The sequence below is a fragment of the Aphelocoma coerulescens genome, chromosome 18 (genome assembly GCF_041296385.1).
Source record: "Aphelocoma coerulescens isolate FSJ_1873_10779 chromosome 18, UR_Acoe_1.0, whole genome shotgun sequence".
Classification (NCBI taxonomy): Eukaryota; Metazoa; Chordata; class Aves; order Passeriformes; family Corvidae; genus Aphelocoma; species Aphelocoma coerulescens.
Genome location: NC_091031.1, coordinates 5,156,938 through 5,180,702, shown reverse-complemented (window position 1 = coordinate 5,180,702; position 23,765 = coordinate 5,156,938). Strand labels below are relative to the sequence as shown.

At 42.5% G+C, this 23,765-nt stretch overlaps 1 protein-coding gene across 1 annotated transcript; it reads right to left on the bottom strand.

Moving 5' to 3' along the window:
- Positions 1-1,584: 1,584 nt before the first annotated feature.
- On the bottom strand, positions 1,585-19,221 carry MMD (monocyte to macrophage differentiation associated). The gene is made up of 7 exons (XM_069032290.1): positions 19,065-19,221; positions 12,904-12,985; positions 6,288-6,448; positions 5,503-5,577; positions 5,004-5,105; positions 4,548-4,617; positions 1,585-3,801 (listed from the first exon to the last, which is right to left on the bottom strand). The coding sequence occupies exons 1-7, from the start codon at positions 19,091-19,093 to the stop codon at positions 3,601-3,603; spliced, it is 720 nt and encodes a 239-aa protein (XP_068888391.1). The 5' UTR covers positions 19,094-19,221; the 3' UTR covers positions 1,585-3,600.
- Positions 19,222-23,765: the final 4,544 nt, after the last annotated feature.

Genomic DNA, 23,765 nt, shown 5'->3' with positions numbered 1-23,765 from the left:
TGCCAAATTAAAGGCATCCCAACACTTCCAAATTGCCACTAGAGAACATCTCAGGTATCTTATGTCCATTCCCTTCCCTGTCACAGTGGTTGGTGTTTTTATTCAGACAAATGATGACTGAAACACAGCAGGATGGAGGAGCAGCCTCTGGCTGTTGGAGCACAGTGGTCCAAGGGCTGAGAAAGGGAAGGCAGAAAGCACCCACACCCTGGGGCCAGCTCTGCTGTGCCATCCCCGTCACTCTTTTGTCAACTATTTTTAGCTTTAACCTTATGGCACCTATTGATGGGTGAAAGCAATCAGCAGCCAAGCCCAACATCCTGCACTTTTTAAAAATAGCAAAGCACAGAGAAAAGATTCAGTCAAGCACATGATGTGACCATGATAGGCTTGGCCTTCAGGGACATCTCATGGCTAAACACACCAGACCCAAGTAAAGAATTGTGTAGAGGTTCTGAGCAGGAGGGTATTTAAGCAAGAAAAAAAGAACTATGAAAAATGTTAGTATCTTCTCTTTAGCTTGCTCATTCCAGCCCCAAGAATGTGCATTTTATAGAATATCCTGAGTTGGAAGGGACCCACAAGGCCACTCAAGCCTCTTGGAAAGGACTTCCTTACCTAGAACTGGGAGATGGCAACACAATTTCTTACCATAATCACAAATAATTGAGAGGAATGTGGAGCATAGGATTGGAACAGCAGCCTGCTTTTAGACCTTTTTTTGTTAACAGGAAGAAAAATGAATACTGTCTGTGCATTACTTGCTGTTTAATTTAAACAAATACAATTCAAACGAGCACTCTAAGATAGATCCTTAAATGAAGCCCTTCATTTAATAGAATTACTTTTTGATGCACATGTGTTATAAAAACATGACCTAAGAGTATATCCAATATTCAAACTACCTGCAGCAGCCCAGACATCTTCTGGAAAGTTCCATCTGTAAAACTGAAATATTTGCTATCACTGCTTCATTTACACTCAGCCTACTTATTGCACTTCTAAAACCTAGAGGCATAGAAAATACAGAAGCAAATGCTTTTAAAAACATTTGCCTCAGGAAGACCAAGAAATCCCATCTCTGTACTGCAGCAAACATTACTGGAAAAAGCACTATCCTTACTGCTGAGAGGAATCAGCCTCAAGAGCTGTAATTAGATGGAACGGAAAAAAGAAAAGACTAATTGATATGCTTCTTTTTCAGACAAACACATTTTTATTTCAGCTTGTCTGTATTTTATAGAATGATACTCCTGTAGGGATAGGAGCAAAATTATGTATTTTTCAATGTTCTAAGCTGAGGAAAAAATCCCGATATATAATAGTATAAGAAAATTGATCCAGAACAGCAAAAAGAGAAAAGCAAGTTCTAAACAGACCAAAATTTAGACAAATATATTTTTTTTCCAGCTGAATGATTTGGATTGCAGTCTTTCCTACTATTTTTAAAGCATTGGCTAAGCAGGCATGAGGGTCCTCAGCTTCAACTCGGGCTCCTTTTGTCAGGAGTAGCCACAGCGTCGCTCCCTGATGGCCCTGCCCAGGTGATGGAGGGGAAAAAAACCACCACAAAGAATACAAGAGTTTCCAAATTGCACCAAATGTTTATTGTTAGTCTAGTACATTCAATATCATATTGACTAGAATACAGTAATTCAAAATATTTTTGGCGAATTGAAATTTTTTAAAAACCATTTCAAACACTCCAAAAAGCAAATGCCATGAAAAATTAACTTAAAATTAAAACAAATATATTCAAGCAATAGTTTCACTTTTGACTACAGAAAACCTTTAAAGGTATTTTAGTGGTTTTAACAGTACTGCATTTCAACAAAATATATGGACCCACAAAAGGTGGAAAATATTAAAATAGACACAATGTTAAAAAACTGAGGCATCCACATGTGCAAGACTGTGGTAGCAGAATCACCTGCCCAGCTGTTCCCTTTGCTCTCTTTTGGGGCAGTTCATGAGTTTGCTGTGGTGCTGCCACTTCTTTGATCACCTGCTACCACCACACAGCAATTCTTCAATGTCTTGAATTGAAAGTTTTTTCCTCTGGTAAATTCCCTATACAAATGTAAATATTCTAAAACTTGCAACCCTCTGGCAAATCTGAGTGAAACAGGACCTTTAAAACATCCCTATCTTGCTATTTTTTGTTTGTAGACAGGCAATATCCAGAACAAAATCTGAAAAAGGCAACACATTTTGGTTTTGTTCTTAAATACTGACATGAAAAACTGAGTAAATTAGAAAAAGGATAAAGTCAATCTTAATATAAGACATTCATTACATAGTGGGACAGGATACAATTATTGGACAGACAGGATTACAATGACTCTTCTACACTGGTCATTAAAGTACATGTTCTACAGTCATGACTTGCTACCACAGCTGGATTTCCTGTACAGACAGACAGCAACACAGACCAGTTGGACTCTGTGTGAAGTCCCAGGATGACAAGTGACACCCTGTCAAGTTCTCCAAGCTCTGCACCCTGCCAGGCTGTGCTTGTGAAGAACCCTGAGCTCCAGGTGCTCAGCAATGCTTGCCTGCTGCTCCCACCAGGATTTCCCAGCAGAACCACCCCACCAAAAACTGGCAGGACCAGTCAGTTTAAGTCCCTTTGGAAACCCAAGCCTCACTGTCACATGTGTGTACATGGTCTGGGGAAATGAGTGACCCTGGCTTGGATGGGGGGTATTCCTCACACAAGCCCTCACCCTGGGCAGCACGGGTACAACTGGAAACCTGGAGGAGAAAAATCACCTCAGCTATTCCTTTTACAGCTCTTCACCACAAATAAAGCCAACCTAAGGTCTGGTTCATGGTACTGCAAATGAGCAGAATGCTGCCATGTTAGAACTCAGCAGAATCACATTCAGGTTTTAGTTTGTAAAAGTGGTTATTACAATTACACCTCCAACACAACCTTTGGGAGAGGTACGATGTTTGCTCGTCAGGACAGGGTGTGGAATGTAACCATTTCTTGCAAGATTTTGCAACATGAGTAGCTGCATAGATGACAGTTGTGTGTCTTCAATAAATGTACTTTTAAAGTTTACAAAAAACACAAAAAATTTCTATAAAAGTCACATTATACCAAGATAATGGGTGGTAAAAGTAGATTAGTTGTCTCTGATTCATGTTTAAGAAATGACTCGTGGAAAGGTGATAGAAACCAATTTCAGGTCAAGAGAATTACATTTCCACTATTGCACTGACTTCACCATTTGAATCCCTAATTTAGAAAAATTCACGTAGTTAAAAATTGTAAAATTAAACTAGGATACAAAATTTGTTTGTAAACATCAGGTAGCCAGTTCTGCTAACGTGGAATGGACTCTTGGTTACTGCAGTACAGTATCTTGGTTATTTACAGCACTTGCCATGTGATGAGCAATGGCAGGACACAAACATCAGTTCACAGTAATTGTGTTCACAGAACTACCAAAGTCAGTGCAGTTTTGCTGTGCAATTTTTCCAATTCCCCCAAATTCCTTAAGTCAAATAATACTGTTACAGAGGCCAAGTGCCGATTACTTTTTTATATATCTATATATCTATAGATATAGATGTATAGAGATATACATAATCTCATGAGTGACGAAAGATGTCTGCAGGACTTCTGTAAAGGTACTTCCAAATGGCATAGTAATGGACAGCAGCCGCTGTGGCCACAAAGACGTGCCAGATGGCGTGGGCAAAGGGGATCACTCCGTCACTCTTGAAGAACACCACGCCCAGGCAATAGATCAAACCTCCCCAGGCCACCTCCTGCAGTCCTTCGGTGTTGCTCTGCCGGGAACAAGGACAGGTCAGGGGAGGGGTGTAAAGGGGGCAAAGTGCATTTATGGACAAAATACAAAGTGCTCTTCTCCCCCAGGCAAAGGGAGCTGGCTGTGACAGCTCAGAAAATCCTGGGTGGGACAGATGAACAAGTGAGAAATGCAGTGTATTTATATTACACTTAGTATATAAACACATTATTGTGCATTTCACAATGTCCCCATAGCACTAGAGAAGTTATACTGGGATAACTCAAGAACTAAAACAAGTTTGATGGTTTGCTTCATCAGCAGAGCAGAGACAAAACCCCCACATTACTCTGTGAAAGTGTGAGTTTAATGCAGCTCCTCCCAGCTGTGTGAAACTCCCAGCAAGAGTTTGATACAGCCAGTTAAGGCATTAACTTGAAAATGTGTCAGGTTTATATTAGCAGCAGAGAGGGTTAATCAACATTATTTAAAATGTGTAACTATAAATAAGTTTGGAGTAGAATGCTTTTCAGATGCACCAAGAAACCCAAGCTCTCTGTATCTACACAATGCAGCCCAGATTGAACAGAACAAGGCAGCATTTCACTGAATTGTAAACATAAATCCAAACTATAACTGGTTGTATTTGGTTGTTCTGCAGAGAACATTTACGATTACAGTGTACTAAAATGAACATCTCTGCAGAAGAAAGAGTTGCACTGGAATTGAAGCTGGTTATAAAAGGCAGTTTTGTTTGTTTGCACTGTTAATAGTCACATTCCTTACCATGGATGTCACTACCAGAGCAGGAGAAAATCCCATCGCTAAATAGAAAAAGAGTTCAACGATCTTATACCTAAAAAGGAACGATTTGAGTCATTTAAGGAGGTGTACAAAAGGATGAACATTTCCTTCAATAGTAAAAAAGAGTATTTTAAATTATGTGTTGGTATGGGGTCATTAGTCATAAAGCTTTTCATGCAGATAGATAACCAGTGTTCTATGACAAAATTAAAACTTGTGTTGATTTCTGCATTGTAGAGTTGCAGGCAGTACCTTCTCTAAATACTGCCTGGATGCCTTCATTTGCAGTAAGTACCAGTGAGAATAAAACTCTGAGATAACTTAAACTTTCTTACTTGATGAGAACCTTGGTAGCTCATCTCCAAAACAAAGAAAGTTTGGTCTTGTTCCCTGAGGATAATTTTCAGTCTAAAGTTAAATGCAAAGAATAATTCTTACTTTTCATGGTAGAGAAATACATAAAGGGTTCCTCCAGCAGCCATCAGCCAGATAAACCATCGCATGTGAGATGCCAGAGGTCCCAGCTCACGGAGATTTAACCTGGTGGCACAAAGATTCCAAGAGACAGAAGTGATGCTTGAATGGACCACACTGACACAAAAGCAGTAGGGACTGATAAAAACAAATAATTACTCTGAGGCTTAACTACAGAATGATGGGGGAACAAACACTGGGACATTCTAGCCACAGAGAAGCAGAAGGTGTTTGCATTGATGGGTGGAAAGCATGAACTGAGGTATGTGGAATGTAAATAAACTGCTTTCTGATGTTTTCTAGCATCACTTTCTGTTCAGCAAGGCCCAGGAGAGGACATTGCAATGTCTGACACAACACAGAATGTGGTCAATTGCATCCAAGAAGGCATCTACAGATTTTGGAAAACTGCAGTGACAAACTGTTTACTTTGGAAAAGCTTGGATTCTGCAGCTGTTCTTACCATGGTGCATAGGATGCTGCAATGAAGACGTAGATCATCATTCTGTCACACATGTGAAAGCAATGCTCCATTGTCCTAGGGAGATTGAGACAGAACGGGTCACCATGACATATTTTGGAAAGAATTTTGCATCATCTCATTTTCCTGACCTGCTTTGGAATCACTTTGGGGAAAACATCATCAGCTCCATCCCTCTTAAAACCATGTGGAGGAGCTGAGACACATAAGAGCTGAACACTTCTCCAGTCCTCTCCCCTTCTCCACCCCACCTTCCATCCCTGTCACATCAACTCTACCTAATTCAGACACTGTTACTATTTAGTGACCACTGGCTAAACCCAATTTGTGGCCCAGAATTATTTTAGGGTCTTACATGGGACCAAAAATATAAAATAAAAAATAAATCACATCAGTTTTGCTATTTGCTCCCAAGGAGGTTTCCTGCTCATTGGCTGGGCACTGTATTCTCTTGGCAAAAGCTGTGTTCCTCAAAGCATTTGAGCATGCCATAGTCCCAGAGAGTCTTCATTTCTGCAATGGGCTGTTATCCATCAACCACTTACATTATGTTTTTCCCATTCTGCTTTTGGATTAAGAGCCACTAGGGCCTATGAAACAGCAGACATTCTAATTCACTGGTACGTGAGCTTGGCTCACTATTACTTCCAAAAAAATTCAAGGGTGATTCAGTAGAAAGTACCACTCCAACCTCCTGTAAAATTGTTTTTGACTGAGAAACACAATGGGGAAACATCACAAGAAAGTGAAGCATTTTCTACTGCTACCTTAAGTGACTCTTTTTCCAGGAAACGATGTGGAACACGGTGGAGACGATGAAGAGGGCACAGAGCCCCACCCCGTACATCCATGCTGTTATCTTCTCCCATCGGTCATCAGAGAGCCGATGGAGGAGGGCACTGCCCACGATGGCAGGAACAATGAGGAACTGGGAAAACAAAAGGCCATTGTCAGGTCTTTGCCCTGGTGCCACCCACAGAGCAGCACCAGCAGGCAGAGAGAGCTTGGCCCCCGCCAGAGAAAGTTTAGCTATTTAATTTTAAGTTGACACACCAGCACCAAAAATTCAACAATGTCTCAGGCATAGTTTAGATCTGGTTTTTCTAAATTTCTCCCCCCATGGTGCCAGGGAAGGTTACTGACTCCTCTAGCCATGACAGCAAACTCTTTTGTCTAATTTTATAAGTATTAGCAGTGATTTTATTTTCACATTCTGCCTCATGTTTTATAACTATGTTGATCTTACTCTAGGTTTGGATTTAAGCCACCTCTTGTGCATAGACATAGAGCACAGGACAGACCAAAAGAAACTTGAATCCCAAATGAAAAAACTAAGCATTTAGCAAAGTCCTGTTGCAAGAATTAAGCAATAGTTTTGCAGAACTTGGGTTTAAGCTATCATAAATAAATTAGCCACAAACTTCTCCCATGAATAGATTTTTAATGCACAAAGATATTCTTCTAATGCAGTGTATCCAGCTCTGTTTTCCTTCCCACCTCCCTCTCAAGCATATTGTGTCGGTTTGGACATCACCCCAAGACACACATTTAATTCATTTCTTCCAAAACAGGCCTTCTTCAAACATCATGATGGAATTACCACGCTTGCATGAAGCATCTAAGAAGTGGCTGCAGGCTTCACATACATTTAAAACTACACTCCCTTCCAGAATAATATACACGATGTACCTCTATCTCCTTCAGGAAAAGGCAGAAAGAAAATGGGGGGGAAGGACAAAACAACCCTAAAACCCCTAAAAAACACCCTATGCCCAACAAGTATTTAAAGAAGAGAGCTCACTAACTCAGACATTTCTACCGATCTCCTTCCACTATCAAGGCCAATCTTTGTCAGCCTTCTAAGTTACAAACACTGCACAAATTCCCTTCCAGGCCCTACAGCATGTCTTAAGATGTTAATTTGTTCCCTTGAATTGCAAATGAGCTTCTTAGGTTAAATTCTTGGTAATTTAACCCAAGTCTCATATGTTAAACAATAAAGCCAGGAACAAGCAATATTTAAACAAATCTGGCCACTTTGCATTACAGGTTTGATAGCTCAGACTGCAAAGTTCTAGTCTAGCCTGACCTGTCTGTCCTTTATCTAATTACAGACCAGAGGAAATCGAGGTTCTGCTCCGTGCACAGGATGCAGAGCGAACTGAATGGATCTGAGAAGAAGCTGGTTGAGCCAGAGAATAACAACAAAAAACAAGTGGCTTTTCCTTCTGGCTCTGAAGCACATCAGTTGTAGCTTCATTACCATTAAATTTCCTAATGTTTTGCAAAATTTAGCATATTCCAAAAGCTGCAGAGCCGTGGAAATGAAAAGTATGGCATTGATGCAGCATTGGGACTAGAGGTGAAAACACTTCCTGGGTTTGTAATGAAACGATGGAAGTTGACATCGTGCACTTTAAGGCCAGAAATAGTCTGCCAGCCTGGCTTCTCATTTATCACCAACCCTAAGTTTCCATGCACACATCCTGGATAGTCCCCAAATTCAAGGAAGGTTGAAATGTGTCACTCCTCAGGAGATCAGTCACTCCTGTTTTCCACACATGACACACAGTGTGAATGAAGTGTGGCTGAAGCCCCTGGGACAGCCAGGAACTGATGAGATGTGACAGCTGTTTCATCAGTTTTTGCAGGGGACAGGATACTCAGCTCCAGAAATGGTGCTGTAGCCATGGCCCTAAGCCGTGCAGTCCCACCGTATTCACATTCCTCAGTTTCCTTCCCCATTTTCAGTGCAAATTTCAGTTTTGACTAAACTTGACAGAGAACTAAAAGGTTTCAGAGAGATTAAGTACTCATAAATACCAGGTAAAATACCAAAATCCTACTAATTCTCTATAACAGCCCAGGCATGAGCTGCTCAGGGCCTCTGACAGAGACCATTTTATAAGAAAGGAGCCCTCTTTGGAAACAAGAGTTAGATATTACACAGAATAACCTGCCTTTCTTACACAGACACACCAGCTTTTTACTAATCTCCTCAAACAAATATTTCACAAGCTAAGTTAGGTGTGACATGGGATGCTCAAATGGACCAACACAAAGTTCAGTGTCAACCACTTTTTCCAGTAATTATTGTGTATAAAGTACTACAGTTGAAACAAAGATGCAATTCTCTTATCACGTCTCTCTTTGCACCTTCAGAATCAAGAGTACAGCACATGAATGAAGACCTTAATCCCTTTTTTGCCTTGTCCTGGCTTTAAAGAACAATTCTACCTCTCACAGGCAACAGCACTGTATTCCATGAGAAGGACTGATTGTTTTGTCTAAGTGTTCTTTTTGGAAACACTTTCCCCTCTGTGCCTGACAGGCACCATGGGAACAGTCCGACAAAACAAGAGATGTTTTATTACTCCTTTTTTTGGCCAAAAATAGCTAGATGAAATACAAAATCCAGAAATTATACCCTGCTGTTCCAGCCAACTGGATAAAAGTTCTTTAGATGCCATAACAGGTAACATATGGTACAATGGGCTTTACCCATCTTACAAAAGAAATACAAAATTTTAGTTTACTAAAAAAGACAGATTTCCCCATGTTCATTTGAAAAAAATCACACAAGAATTGCATTTTAATCTCCAGTTTTCAGAATGGAAAAGCCATCAATCAGCCCTTTACAAGGAGGCAAATTTACCAAAAAAGCAGTAAGGGAATCAGAACTAACAGAATGAGTGGGATTGTGCTGTGTCATTTTACAGCATGACAAAGCATTTCTTAGTTGCCAATATTCCTTGAAAAAAACTCCAGCTACAAGTCACAAAATCTTTGCTTCTTTCATCATGGAGTGCAAGTCTTCCAAGTGAGTATCATAAAACCCAGTAACTTAATGTACTGTGAGCAAACCCAGAACTGTGATGTGCCAATTTACTAATTTTAGCACCTTGATTAATCCTGGCTGCATCAGAAGTGGGGCTGGAAGAGAGATCTGCAGAACAAGAGAGAAGGCAACAGTTTCCTAAGCTTTCTAGAGAAATGCCAGAACAAAATGAGAGAATTAAGTGAAAAGCTCTTTGCAATGAGGAGGAAGATAAAGGACTAAAATATGTTTATTTACAGCTATAGATGGGAATCTTTCAGAACAGATTTCAGCACAACCCCCCGTGTGATGTATTTTGGGAAACCAACTACCACAAACTCTGCTGTCACAATGAGCAAAGAGCCTTAAGGCTCAAGGAAGGAGGCTGACACAATAAGCTGTGAACCTGATCAGGGTCACTTCAGGGAAATTACACTCTCTGGTTACCAACTTACAGCAAAATATCTAGTACCTTCCACCTGTCTGGGGTTGCTTAGGGTACTGTTCCACTGGTCTGTATTTTACTTGTATTCTTTCCATAATTCTCTAGACAATCTTTGCCACAGAGAGCTTTAAAAATGTGTTGGAAGTTTTGCTTTTGTATATAACATTGATGGAAAATGAAGTTATTTTCCTTGCACATCATGCAGGCAGCAACAATGCCCTTTGATGCACGAGCCACTGCAGCAGAGCGTGGTGTTACTGCTGCAGTCTCACGAGCCTCTCACTGGGAGGGAAACACCAAGGGCACAAAGATGGTCCACGCACTTCCTTTTTGGAAAGGAAGGCAACAGAAAGATCAGTAAAGCTGCCAAACACCACCCCCTGCCAAAAATGTGACACCTAGAGGGAACCAGGAAGGGCTGTGCCCATCTCCAGCTGCCTGCTCCAGGAGTGCACTCCTGTCACCATCTCTCCCTACTTTTCAATTTTCCCCTAATTTTAGGAGACCAGTAACATGGAGTGGGAGGCCCACAAGCAACTTGGGCTGTGCAACACACAGAGAGCAGAGAAACTGCTCTATTCCCACTGTCAGACATTTTCATCAGCAGAGCCCTTCTGAAATTCTGATGACCCCTTCTTCCATGCTCAAATGGCCTTCTAAATGCTCCAAGTCTCATTTTTAAAATATTTATACTCCTTCTGTTTTTCCATGCACTTCAAAAACCTAGCCTGGAATACAGACTATAATTCATTTCAGGAATAGTTACTCCTCTTAAGGCAGTTGGAAGAAACATTTAGAGCAGTATAAAGCAAGCCATATCTAAATTCTGAGGTTTTAACACAGCAGGGTCTATCTTTTGTCTGATAAACCTTACATACACTAGAAAGCTTCATGATAAAAGAGCCATCTTTCCCTCCAATTCTTACAACCCTTGCATTTCTCATGCACAGTTTCCTTCCTGTTCCTCTAAACACAGAGAAAAGTTTTTTCTGTCTGTTTTCAACTACTTTGCTGCCATTCCTCTCTCACAGTGTCTGAACACAAGTCAGTGCTTCATTTAAAACAAAAAAAAACAAAAAAACCAAAAAAAAAAAAAAACAAAAAAAAAACAAAAAAACCAACCAAACAAAAAACAAACAAACAAAAAAAAAAAAAAAAAAAAAAAAAACAAAAAAAAAACAAAAAAAAAACACAAAAAACCCCCCCCCAAAAAAGCAAGACATTTAAAATAGCCTTACAAGTTAGAAATTTGAAGATACCTTACTATGCCACACAAAGTTACCTTCTAAGTATTGTACCAAAAAGTTGTGCCGGGGATTCTATACCCTCCTTTATCCTTGTTTTTTTGTTGCTTATTTGTTTTTTATTAAGCAGCTGCCTAAACTGATTCCTGTGTATTTTTAAGTCCAAAACCAGATGGGATACCTACTGAGAAGTACAGCCACACTCAAAGTAGAAGTTGACTGCTTCCTGAATTACAAATAAAAGTTTGGAATAAAAATATATTGGAGAACCATTGTTGAACTCTGTTCTGTAGAATCATCAATGTCTAATTGAAAACTGGCACTGTAATCTAGCAGCAAAGACTCAGGCATTCGACCATCTCACATTTAGTAAGTCTGCAACACAAAGGAGATGAAAACATCCCCCCCATCTTTTCCTGTGCTTTCCTAGCCTAGACTCCCATTTCAGGACTTTAAATATTGATCAAAAGTTATTGCATATTTATTTTAACAGTTCATGGTAGGTTTTAGCAGGTAGTTTGACTGCTCAAAAGTAATTACTCAGAAAGTAATTAGACAGCTCCACCACAAACTGCAGCCTACCAGAAAACACTGATCCATCTTGGCTGTCACCTCCTGCTGACAGGCAGGAGTAAAACATGCCTGTTTTTCAACTAGGTGAAAGCTGAAATTGCTAATGAGCACACCAACTTCTGCCAGATATTTTGAAATCTAACTTTTTGGCCAGAGCAAACAAGATTTGCACAAGGATTATGAGATAAACGACATATTTGTGCTAACTAACAGAATGTTGCTTCATTCCCTAGGCAAATAAGCATATATTTACATAATGCTGTACATGAGACCTTTGGCTTAAGAACACAGAAGCTTCAGTCAACTTTTCTAAATGCAAAACCAAGGTGATTCTGTTTTTACTAGCACCATGGAGCTGTCTGTTGGTTATTTATGAACTACACACAAGGGATCCTTAAGAACAGAGCTCCTTCTAGAACTGAAGAATCCTGGGCAGTGCTTTGAGCTTTCATATCTGCAGCTCACTCAGACACACTGGAGATAAGAGACTGAGGACATAGTCAAACATACTTCAGATGTTTGGAGTTGAGAGATTGAGGAGAAGCACAAGCTGTTTTTATAAAAGGGCAAATGCTATCTTAAAAAGCAAAAAACCACATTTTTAAGTCCTCTTCAAAGTGCCAGACAACAAATTAAACTTCCTAATTACTAAAAGAAAAAAACAAATCAAAGAGGACTGCTTTTGTTATTCTTTATGTGAATACCACATAGGCAAATCTAGAATAAGTCGTTACATTACGAAAATAAGGGCAGACTTGGAATTTCAACAGGGCTGTCAGCATCATCGGGGCCTCTTGCAAAATAGCAGATTTCTTGAAGAGTCAGTAAGTATTAGAATTAAACCACTCCAGCTCCTGTAGCTCATACCCACAGACAGTCAGATGAAGCCTTCCCATTTCTCACATGGATAAATCTTTCTTGTAGTTCCAGTATACAATTTGCACAATATTATGTCAGCACAGATTTGGGAAATCCACCTTGCAGGCTAACTAGCAGTGGCCTATACCCCCTTTACTGCAGTCATCCTTTGACTGGAACAGAGGGAAAATATCAAGTTAATGACCTGTAACATTGGTGAAAAGGAATCTTATGAAGTATCTGGAGCTCCAAGAGATTCAGAACATTACCAAACATCTATTTTTCTGGAATGTTATAGCTAAAGCTTATATGCACAAAACCAGAGAGATTGTAGATATGAACAAAGTGAGGCAAAGGTAAGCATTTAGCAATCCAAACCCACAAAAAATTACTGAAACATCTGGTAAAAAAAAAAAAAAAGGAAAAGAAGCCAGCAGTGTACTTACTGCATGTGTGTAACAGTTAGCAGCATGTTCATAGCAAGTGGGTTTGTAGCGGCTGTTGGCTGGAGCTGGGTGGTTCATGAACCTGTTGAATAATTAAGAAGTACTTTTAGGAAACTTACTAAAACATCTCTCTGAGTGTCATGAAGGAAATGAAGGAATACCTCCAACCTAGTAGTGTTAAGAATTATAAGCACAGACATGTTCAAAGTAACTGTGATTTAAATTGCAAGTCCTCCCAAGTAAAGCCTCTTACCAGAAGCACATGTTAAATAAATTCCTGTGACTGCCTGGTGCAGGGGATGGTTATCTTTAACCAAGACTTCACACAGAGCAGTCAGACTCCCCCTTTTCTGATGGTTTGGTCAGATGAAGAATGAACTATTTCCTATTTAAATGCATAGCAAGAATTCAAATTACTCTTGAAATATGGAGTTCATCATAGCTGTCATGGGTTACTCTTCTTTTCAGAAGTTCTTAAAATTGCAGCAATATTCCAGCTTGGAACAGGTGAACACTGACTTTTTGACTCTTATAGCAAGCAATATTTGTGTTTGGAGCCTGAAGTGGCTCATTTTTTCCAATCTTGTATTTTTTACCAAGATCCAAACTACACAGGGATGATGAAAGGAGACTCTAATGGTCAATTCCAAAGAGGAAGCATTTCAAGAGGTTTGCCATAGATATTCCACCTTTTTCTCTAAGAATTTTCAAACATTCTAACAACCATCAATCACATGAAACACAGTCCATGCAAGCCAAACAGAATATGATGAAACCTGAGAAAGTTTTGGAAGAACTTGCCAATGCAAATGTTTCATTTAAGTATATTAAAAAACCCAAACATTTGAGTTGTTTCTGTGAAACTCAGCAATTTAAATCTGTATAGTAACAGCTGTGAAAGACAGCACACACCTATATGCAACAGTCAGAGGAAAACTGTGAACTTCTCCAGCTCCAGTCTGTTATCCCAGCACTGCTGACAGTCCTATAAAAGTGATTATCTTTCACCAATAATTCCAGTTTACTCCAGACTATTCTAAAACAATGCCCTGACAATTAGTCAGGTATCCAAGAAGCCAGGAACAGCTTCACAAGCAATACAGAACATGTCTGTATGCTCAGAACTGAGAGCAGCTTTGTTACCTAGATTTATACAAAAAGCTTGTTAGACAAACTTTGGTCCTTCCCCATGTCCCCCATGGTTTAAGTCAAAACGAGTCCTATTTTTATGACATCCATAAAATATTGGCAGACCTCAAACCAGGGAAAAACAAACAAACAACTAAAAAAATCCAACCCAAATCTTACGGTTGGCATAAACAGTTCCAGATTTCTGGGATATTTCACATGGTTTTCTTGTCTGATTTATTATGTGACTTTTAAACCATTTTTTTTCTAAACTGATACATGAAAATGTAGCAGCATTGGGAAAATAACACAGTGTCATGACCCCTCCCCAAACTGTGGCAATTTCAAGAAACAGTTTCAATTGTTTCTAATACAAAGGCTAAGAAAAATGTGGATTTAATTCACAGACATGGAGCATAAATGGTTGTTAGCAAATTAATAACCCTGAAGGAGTTAATATATGGTTAAAAATAGGAATTCTTTTGTCAGCGACAAATGGCACCTTGCTCTCCTCTCCAAGAGGACAATGACACTGTCATCACAAAGGCTCACAGCATATTTGGATTTTTTTTTTTCCCCCCAGGGCTTGTAGGTCTTCAACAGCTGCTGAACACCATCTCTGCATCCTCTTAAGATGGAACATTCAGTTTGCTCAGTTCTGCTTCCAAGTTAGGAAAATGTTTAAAAATAAAAGCATCTGTTGGCTCAGCGAGTGGCCAGGCTTGGACTGCCTTTGTCCAACTCCATAAATTCAAAGTCATGGGAAACTCTGCACTTATCACATCTAGAATATCATTACATTTCTCTGTGGTGGTACCTTGGAAGTCTCACAAGAAGTAAAAAATAAAAAAAAAAAAATTAAACAAACTCAAACCTGAAGAACCAAAAGGAATAAGCTTACACTCTGTAGTAGCTTTATAATTCCTGTTCCAAATTTCTATATAAGATACTATTATTGTATAAAAATCTATAAATAATTGAGGCCTCCCAATGGGATCTTCTATTATCCAACATTAGACTACTTTTAATTTTTTTTTTCCTTTTTTTTTTTTTTTTTAGTAGAAAATACACGGCATCTTTCTAAAGCAATCACATTGGATCTAGGGGTAATGTTAGATTTTAGAATTATGAACAAACACTTTAGAAATAGGACCTCTTCCTCTCACTAATTTAAAGACAGTTATTATCCACAGAACAGAACACAATGTAACAAATCTATCCTTGCTCTGTTACCTACATACTGAGTTGGGTTTTTTTCCCTGTTTTGTTTGTGGCAGCACAGGAACGATTCAAAGCACCACAGCTCCAGCAGAACTCCAGCATTAGCAACACCTCACCCATCCCCTTCACATCCATGTTTATACCAATAACACCAACACCACCAGTGTGTTTTGGCAGGAGGGAAAGAGTTCAGCTTTACCTCTGCCTTGCAGAAATGGGTCTCACAACGTCCCAGCAACAACTTTGCTGTACATTTGATGAATCTGCACCTCTCTTTTCTGGAAGGGATCACCTGCAACAGGCTGCAGACCCTGATGCCAAATGCTGGAGAACATTTGCTCTGCACTATTCACAGGCAGTGCTCTTAGTAAAGCAAACTTTCAGTTATTCCCCTGTGCCTTTTGATAATTAACTATTTATAAACGTTATCAGGAACAACTTCAGAGGGAGGATCACTAACGAGATGGTTGGAAGGGCAATAATTCCAGCCAGTGCTTCTCTCGAGCTGGTTTCATTTCCAGCTTGACAGTTCAGGTTTAATGTCTTAAGAAACAGATGTGAATTTTGAAAATAGCTGCTCTGTGATATTATTGACGTGCTCATCAAAACCAGGAAAATTATTTTGACACATACTGTTTAAGTCAGTCATATACTCCTGCAGTTATAGACACGTATGACACTGCAACACAAAGGCAAAAGAATGTGCTTGCAGACTTACATTCTAGAAGCAAAACCAGCTTTGCTCTTTCTTAAAGATAAATAAATAAACAAATAAACCCCATGCCATCACCAACAATGGATGCTTCTTGTTTCCTGCCTCATGAATACTGCAACAGAGGGACACTGTTCTTCCTCCTATCTACAGGTCATGTTTGCCTCTTCTGGAAAAGATAATTGTGGGAATTATCATCTCACCTTCCTAAATGTGGAAGCTCAATAAAGAACATTCAGATGCTGTTTACTCCTAAACAAAGGCTCTCTGTAACACAGCCATTAAGGTTATTATCAAATGCAGGACAGTCTGACAAAGTCCCACTGAACTGGACTACTGTTTACAGGAAATGTCTTTAATTGAAGCCTCTTGATTCTCTAGCAAATCTCTAATGCATTCTTTAATAGCAGATCTGGTGAAACCAGAGTCATTTAATCAGAGGATATCACAAGGATGCAAAAATACTTCTCCATTTAAGATACTGACAATCCAAGATATCTAAGATAAAATATTAATGCCCTCAATACCAGAATATGAAAATTCTGAAATTAAGAGACTAAGAACTGCTTGCAGCCAGCCAGGGGAGCAGAATCCTTTTGCACTGAACTGAGCTGTGAGTTCCTTTTCACAATTTAAATTCTCAATGCTCAGGATCTGCTCAAGGAAGTCCAAGATTCAGAGTTTCACAGCAAGCAAACAACTTTTGATGAACACATTCCCAATAGAAGCAGAAAAGAGATATTGAGAGAGACATATGACAATTTAAAATAAGAGGGAAGAAACTCATACCCCTCCCTTCACACTACTTGATCTTTCATCTTGAAATACTTCAAATATTTTAAATACTTAGCATACAGACTGATCCATCCTTTGTGACAGACTCTAATCTCAAGCTCCTATTCATTTCCAAGGAGCAGATGCTGTATGTTTCCCGGAGACTTCAGAATTAAGAGAAGTCAGTATTTGGGAGACAAAGCAGAAGGAAAATCCAAGAGTTCTTAATGCTTTGTCTTTGCATGCAAAGCCAGCTTAGAAAAATAAATTACAAAATCCCAAATCTATTGCACATATCTGTATGGCATGTGTCTGACATCACAGCAAGCTTAGACCCTGAACTGCAAAAGGGAAATAAAATCTTGCCTTATTGATGGTTTCCATCTGCTGAATGAATTATTGTTTTAAGCATGAAGCAAAATGTCAGTAAAAACAGCAAGCACTGATAATGGCCACAAAGATCTGGATTTTTTTTTAGTCTTTTCAGGAAGTATATTTCCTTTATTCAGCTCAAAAGACTTCATACTTCCTTTTACCAGCTTAAAAGCACATTCCCCCTTCTTGTGTCTTTCTTTCTTTGCACTTTCCAGCAGCAGGAGAAGCCATTTAGACCTAATAAACCACAAATAACAGTGTATGAGAAACTGCAACAAGGTGGGTGTAACTCCACAAAACTGGCAGTAGCATACATCAAATGGAGTTAAAAATTGCTTCATTATCTAAATATATGCTTCAGTATCTAGGATGTTATCTAGACTCTTTGTTTTCGAGAGGAAAAACAAAAAAAAAATTACAAGCAGGTCAAAACAGATTTGCACTACATTTTCCTGACGACCATTTAGATTAGATTTTGAAGAGAAACTAAAGTATTTCTAGAAAGCTTGCTTGCTTTAACCAAATTGGCTGATATTTCCTCTTTACAAATTCATTCAAATAAAATAGATCCATATTCCTCTGCACTAGCCACCCTCCTTCCTGGATTTGACAGTATCTAGCTGTGGTTTGTAACTGTTCACATAATCTTTACTATCACTGAGCATCTGAGGCACAGAAATAATTCAGATCAGCACAGAAGCAGTTCCCTTATTTGGAAATATCAGTGAAATCACACGCTGTGTGAAGGTTCATGTACTTACAGCACGATACTAAAGATAAAAGGAAACCTGCAATACTCTGAGAATCCACAAACAACTCTGGTATCATACATAGATTGGGTCATGGAAAAAAGTGTCTGTGCATCCCACTGACCTCCCCAGCCTTCTGGCAAGTACAAAAGGCAGCAATTCAAGCAAAGAGTGGGCAGCAATCACAAGTCACCCCAGGTGCTGCAAAGAGGCAAGGGACCAGCCAACCGAGGTGTGAGCTAGCACAGAAACCATGTCTGACTGCATTCATACTTTTCTGTTTCAGTTTTATTTCCCTTTTAATACTTAGATTTTAGTTTTTTGAGCAAGTTGATGAAAGGAGAGCAGGGCAGCCCTACGGCAGGTCAGGGAAGCCACGGTGAAACTGGCCTTACCCAGGGACGGGCTGTCCATCAACAGTTATCGGCCTGGCATCCGGATTTTGGGCAGTGAAGAACCAAAAACCCACAGATATTTATCCAAAATCACGACTGCAGTTAGCCAATCAACCCCCCCCCATGAACACGAGCAGCATCTTAAGCTGAAGGAGGGTTGATTTTTAAGTTGAAAAAGCATAGATTTGCATTGGATACTAGGAAGAAATTCTTCCCTGTAAGGGTGCAGAGGCCCTGTCACTGAGAAGCTGTGGCTGCCTCATCCCTGGAAGGGTCCAAGGCCAGGTTGGACAAGGCTTGGAGAAACCTGAGATAGTGCAAGGTGTCCCTGCCCATGGCAGGGAGTGGAATGAGACAAGCTTTAGGGCGCTTCCAACCCAGACCATTCTGTGATTCCACGATATTCAATGCGCCGTCGGAGGCAGCAGAACAAGGAGCTCCATCGCCCCGCGGGGGCACACGGAGCCGGCGGGTGCTGACCCAGCCCGGCCCAGGAGCCACAGGTCGGGCCCCGCGGGAGCGCTGCGATGCGCGGCTGCGACACACGGCCGGATGCGCGAACCTTCACCCATTTAACGGCGGCGATGAATAAACAAATACACAAACAAAAGCCACGCAGACCCTCCTCACCACCCCCCTCCCCCCACTCGCACCCCTTGGGACCCCGCTGCCCTCACCGCCCAGCAGCAGCGAGAAAACCTCGGCTCCCCCACCCATCCCTCACCCCGCCCAGGGGTCCCATCCCGCGGGGAGCAGCTCGGGCAGGAAGGGGGATGCCATTCCCGCCGGGGGACGCGGCAAGCTTACCTCCGGAACCGCTCCCGGAGCCGCCGCATGGGTCCGGGGCGGGGGGTCGGGCCGGGGGGCTGCGGGCGGCTCCGGGGGCGGCTCGGGCTGGGCTCCGGGCCCGCATTGGCGAGCGAGCGGCCGCGGCGCGCAGGACGGCGAGCGCCGGGCGGGCTGAGCGCGGAGCCGGGCGGGCGGCGGCCGCTTTAACCGGCCCTGGCTCCGCGCAGCCCCCGCCCCGGCCCGCCCACCGCGGCCCGGCCCCGCCGCGGCCCGGCCCCGCCGCCGAGAGCGGGAGGAGCCGGCCCGGCGCGGGCTCCGCGGCATCACCGCCTGCGAGAGGGGCCGGGCGGCAGCGCCGCGATGGCACCGGGGAGCGCGGCCGGGGGAGCGGGAGATGGGGCTGGGGGCCAGCGCCGGGATGGGAACAGGGAATGGGGCTGGGGGGCAGCGCCGGGATGGGAACAGGGATTGGGGCTGGGGGGCAGCGCCGGGATGGGAACAGGGAATGGGGCTGGGGGCCAGCGCCGCGATGGGAACAGGGAATGGGGCTGGGGGCCAGCGCCGGGATGGGAACAGGGATTGAGGCTGAGGGGCAGCGCCGGGATGGGAACAGGGAATGGGGCTGGGGGCCAGCGCCGGGATGGGAACAGGGATTGGGGCTGAGGGGCAGCGCCGGGATGGGAACAGGGAATGGGGCTGGGGGCCAGCGCCGCGATGGGAACAGGGAATGGGGCTGGGGGCCAGCGCCGGGATGGGAACAGGGATTGGGGCTGAGGGGCAGCGCCGGGATGGGAACAGGGAATGGGGCTGGGGGCCAGCGCCGCGATGGGAACAGGGAATGGGGCTGGGGGGGCAGCGCCGGGATGGGAACAGGGAATGGGGCTGGGGGGCAGCGCCGGGATGGGAACAGGGAATGGGGCTGAGGGGCAGCGCGGGGATGGGAGCGGGAGCCGCGGCCTGGGTCCCGAGGCCGGCCCGGCTGAGCCGGGATACCGGGGAAGCAGTGGCAGTGGCAGCGGCCGCGGCGATGCCGGGGCTGGCCGTGCCCAGGGCCTGGTTGCAGTTCGTCCCGCAGCCTCGCAGGGGGATGGAGCAGCGCCGGGGGGCTGTTGGGAACAGGGGTTCAATTGCCATTGTCTCAGCTCGTTCATCGGAGAGGAGGGCTTGGCAGTGGCAACACGCCTCTTCTTCCCGGTCTGGGAGCTGTAGGAGCCTTTCCACAAGGGATTCGGCACAGACTGATCCGGGTGACTTCACCCACCCGCCCATGGGGTCCGTGCCGGCGTGGCACAGGAGAGCAGAGCAGAACGCCGTGGCTTTGCTGTCACGTAAAGCTGCACATGGGATCATTAACTCCGCTCCAGATCGAGGTCACAGTGGCCAGACTGCTTGTGATAACCTGGCTGGCAGAGTTCCCCCGTCTCTATGCTCTGGTCTTACCTACTCAAACCAAGCTTTGCCAAGCAAAGGCTATTTCACTAAATGAAGGGACCGTGTCAAGCATATTTCTGTAAGGTGAACGTAGTGTTGCCTTGTATAGCACAAATCAAGGCATGAATTAGGATAATATTATGTTTTATTCATGCTGTTCTTCTAATATCTTGCTACAGTGAGATTTTGAAGTGTTCTAGCCCTCAACAAAAGCGATTAGTAGAGGCACACCAAAGCAAACCACGGGTTTAGACAAATAGCCCATACCCAGGGTCAACATCTTTCATGGTAGACTGAGACAGATAGTATCTGTTGGCAGCTGTGCCATGGTTTGTAAGTCATCTCCCAAGCTAAACGTGTCACCTCTGCCAGGCAACCACCTCCAGCACAGGCAGCACAGGGAAGTGTGAGCATCATGGCATGGCTGCATGTCAGGCTCAATCTGACTGTTCATGGCTCTCAGTACCATTTACCAACTCTTCCCCTGTGCCAGCAGTGAGCAAAGGATTAGGTGGTAACAGTTTTGTAAACTGCTGTGGCAAGACTTGCCCCTCAGTTTCTGTAGTTCTAATAAAGAATAAGCTCTTCTGATACAAATTGCAGATTTTGTTTTCCAGCAGGGGCTTGCTTGCTGCTAGGATAGCTGAAGCTGGGCCAGAAGACTTCTGCAGACGGTTAGCTGCTCAGCTGTTCTGAAAGAGGAGGGTGGAGCTTGGTGGTGGAAAGGAGAGCTCCTGAAATGCACAGCCAAGCTAGTTCCCTGATAAATATTCCCATTAATCTCAGTGAGATGTCACTGTTAATATGTTGGTACAATCTGCCATCCGATTTAACCAGTGTCACTGGTAATATAGTTTCATATTGCCTATGTTATCTGTTAATCCAAAAGGAGCAAAGTTTGAGGACACTGTAGAAGAGCCTAGACTTGCACACAGCTGTATTTCAACAGCTGAAGTGCCAGCAGTATCCCAATATCCTGGCTTTATTTTGAGGTAGGGCTTGTGGTGATGCAGCTGCCTTCCTGCTCAGTACCACACACCCATCCTTGCATTCCTCTGCAACTCACCCAGTAATTTGCACTTTCAGGTTGTAGAAATGTTCAGGAACATGTGATGTGGACACCATGACTGGAAGGCTGGCTGCTTTGTGGTTCTGGCAAAAAGCTGGACTGACTCCTGTAAAATGAGTGTGCTGATACTTTCAAAGGTGCACACAGAGGTGTTGCATCTTGTCTCCATCTCCTCTCATTCCCTCTGCCCTTCTCTGACTCTTTCTTTGGCCTTCTCCCAAGCCACTGCCATTTTCATTTCCTTCCCTGCTGCCTTGGACATTTGATATAGACTCTACTCACAAATGTGTCACAGAGTTTTTCTCCACACAGTTCTCAAAGCCTGTTGTTCCACCTTTGTTCTGTGGACATAGATCTCAAACCAGTGCAACTTCCTGTTGCTGGAGCATCAAAGATATGTAGATTCAAGATACAGTAAAAAAAAAAATCACTGTTCAAACTGGTTTACTTTGAATGAAAATAAGAACATTTATATAATGAAGCTTGACTGAGTGGAACTAGGTTAAGAAGACCCTAACCATCACAACAGTAGTGAGGAAACTGGAAGATTTTTTTACTAGAAGTCTGTGTCTATTAAGGAGAGCACTAAATTACTCAGCACAGGTATTGTTAGAGCAGTCCTGACCAATAACATTTTTAGTACCAATGACTCTTGTCGAACTCATCTCTGTAATTGCTTTTGATGATTGAATGAATCAGAGTGCCTTAAAAAAAACACAGTAAAAGAAACCCCTTATTATGGACCAAGGAACCATTAAGTCTAAATCCTAAAAACTGGCATTCATCATACAAGATTAAGGAAGCAAAAACCCTGTTAGTTTGATTACTCTTATATACAAAGTAAGAAAAATCAGAACCTTCAAATACCTGAAGTAGTTTTGATTAAAAACATTCTTAAGACTAGAAATATGTCATTGTGCACTCACCCAGAAATGTATTTCAATAAATGAGCCAGGGTTACAAGAAGGGTGAAAGAAGCATCCCTGCTGTGGGGCACAGTCATGTAGTGTGCTTGGAAGCAGCAGTGTACTGAACATGAACAGCCAAGGACTGATTAATAAGACATTTAACCTATTATTTTTTCATGCGGCAAAGAGATGTTAGTTCTGTAAGGTATTTGTAAAATGGGTTTCCAAAATGAACCAGGCAATCCCAGTCTGATACCCAACAGACACCCATTTGGTACCTCATAGGTGTTTGCATAGCAAATCTGTTACTAATTACAATTCTTGACAGTCAGGAGTACATGAGCTGTGTGGTTTGCCCTTATTATTTTTAAGCCAAATTTTACCCAGTCTCCTGCCAGCCCTTCACAAGCACTGTCTACTTGTCTAGAGGTGGAGGAGTTCGTACTCCTGGACTATTGATGAGCATTAAATTGTCACACAAAGATATATGTAGTTTCTGAATGAGACATTAAATACCCATATAGGATTATGCAAAGAGGGACACAGAAGTGGGGTCTGTAGTTTTCTCTGCATTGCAAAATTGTCTTGGGTTGCAAAAATCCATGAATAGGCAGGATTTGCTGAAAGCTTCCTTTTCCCCACCCAAGATGAAAAATTTAATTGCCACTTGGGATGCCAGCAGTGAATGAGATTCTGTCAGGAGGTTACATTGATAAAAGTAAACATCTTGCACAAAAGCTGAATTTCTTTTGGCTGCTTGGCACAGATGAGTTCTTATTATAAGCCTGCACAATAACCAGTCCCCTGATTTGTTAAAGAGATAACAGAGAAGCAGCTCCACAGTTGCCAAAACGGATGTATTAGTGATAAGACACTGCTCATGCTCCTAGGTACTCACTTTTTGGAGCTGGCAGTGGTGATGGGCTGGCTTCAGAGGCAGCAGAGCAAAACACCACAGCTCAGGGAGCCAATTAAATGCAGTGGGGAGGGAGCAGAGCAGCACAGGCCTTAGTGAGGCACAGGAAACAAGTTTGGCAGGTGAAACTCCTCTCCACTCCCAGTCTACACCGGAGAGAAAATCAAGCATGTGGGGTAAATAAGGGGGAGAAGAGTACCCTTCTGCTTTCTTTTGACTTCATAAGAAACAGAGTATGTGGATTTAGCCTTCCTGTCTTAAGGGTGTGCACAATAATGGAGGAAGGTGGTGATTTCATTAAGGTTTGATTTAGAAGATTTAGTGGTAAAGCTCTTTTCTTGGATTTAGAGAACAAAGGGTTTGGGCTTTGTTAGCATGTTCAAGGACATGTGGCA

What these genes read in the sequence shown, in the direction of transcription:
- MMD (XM_069032290.1), bottom strand. Translation starts at nt 19,093, where the DNA reads ATGCGGCGGCTCCGGGAGCGGTTCCGGAG. An exon ending in GCAGCATCCTATGCACCATG is followed by an intron (nt 5,106 to 5,502) that starts GTAAGAACAGCT and finishes TTGTGCCACCAG; the next exon opens with GTTAAATCTCCGTGAGCTGG. An exon ending in CTCTGGTAGTGACATCCATG is followed by an intron (nt 3,802 to 4,547) that starts GTAAGGAATGTG and finishes TGTTCCCGGCAG; the next exon opens with AGCAACACCGAAGGACTGCA.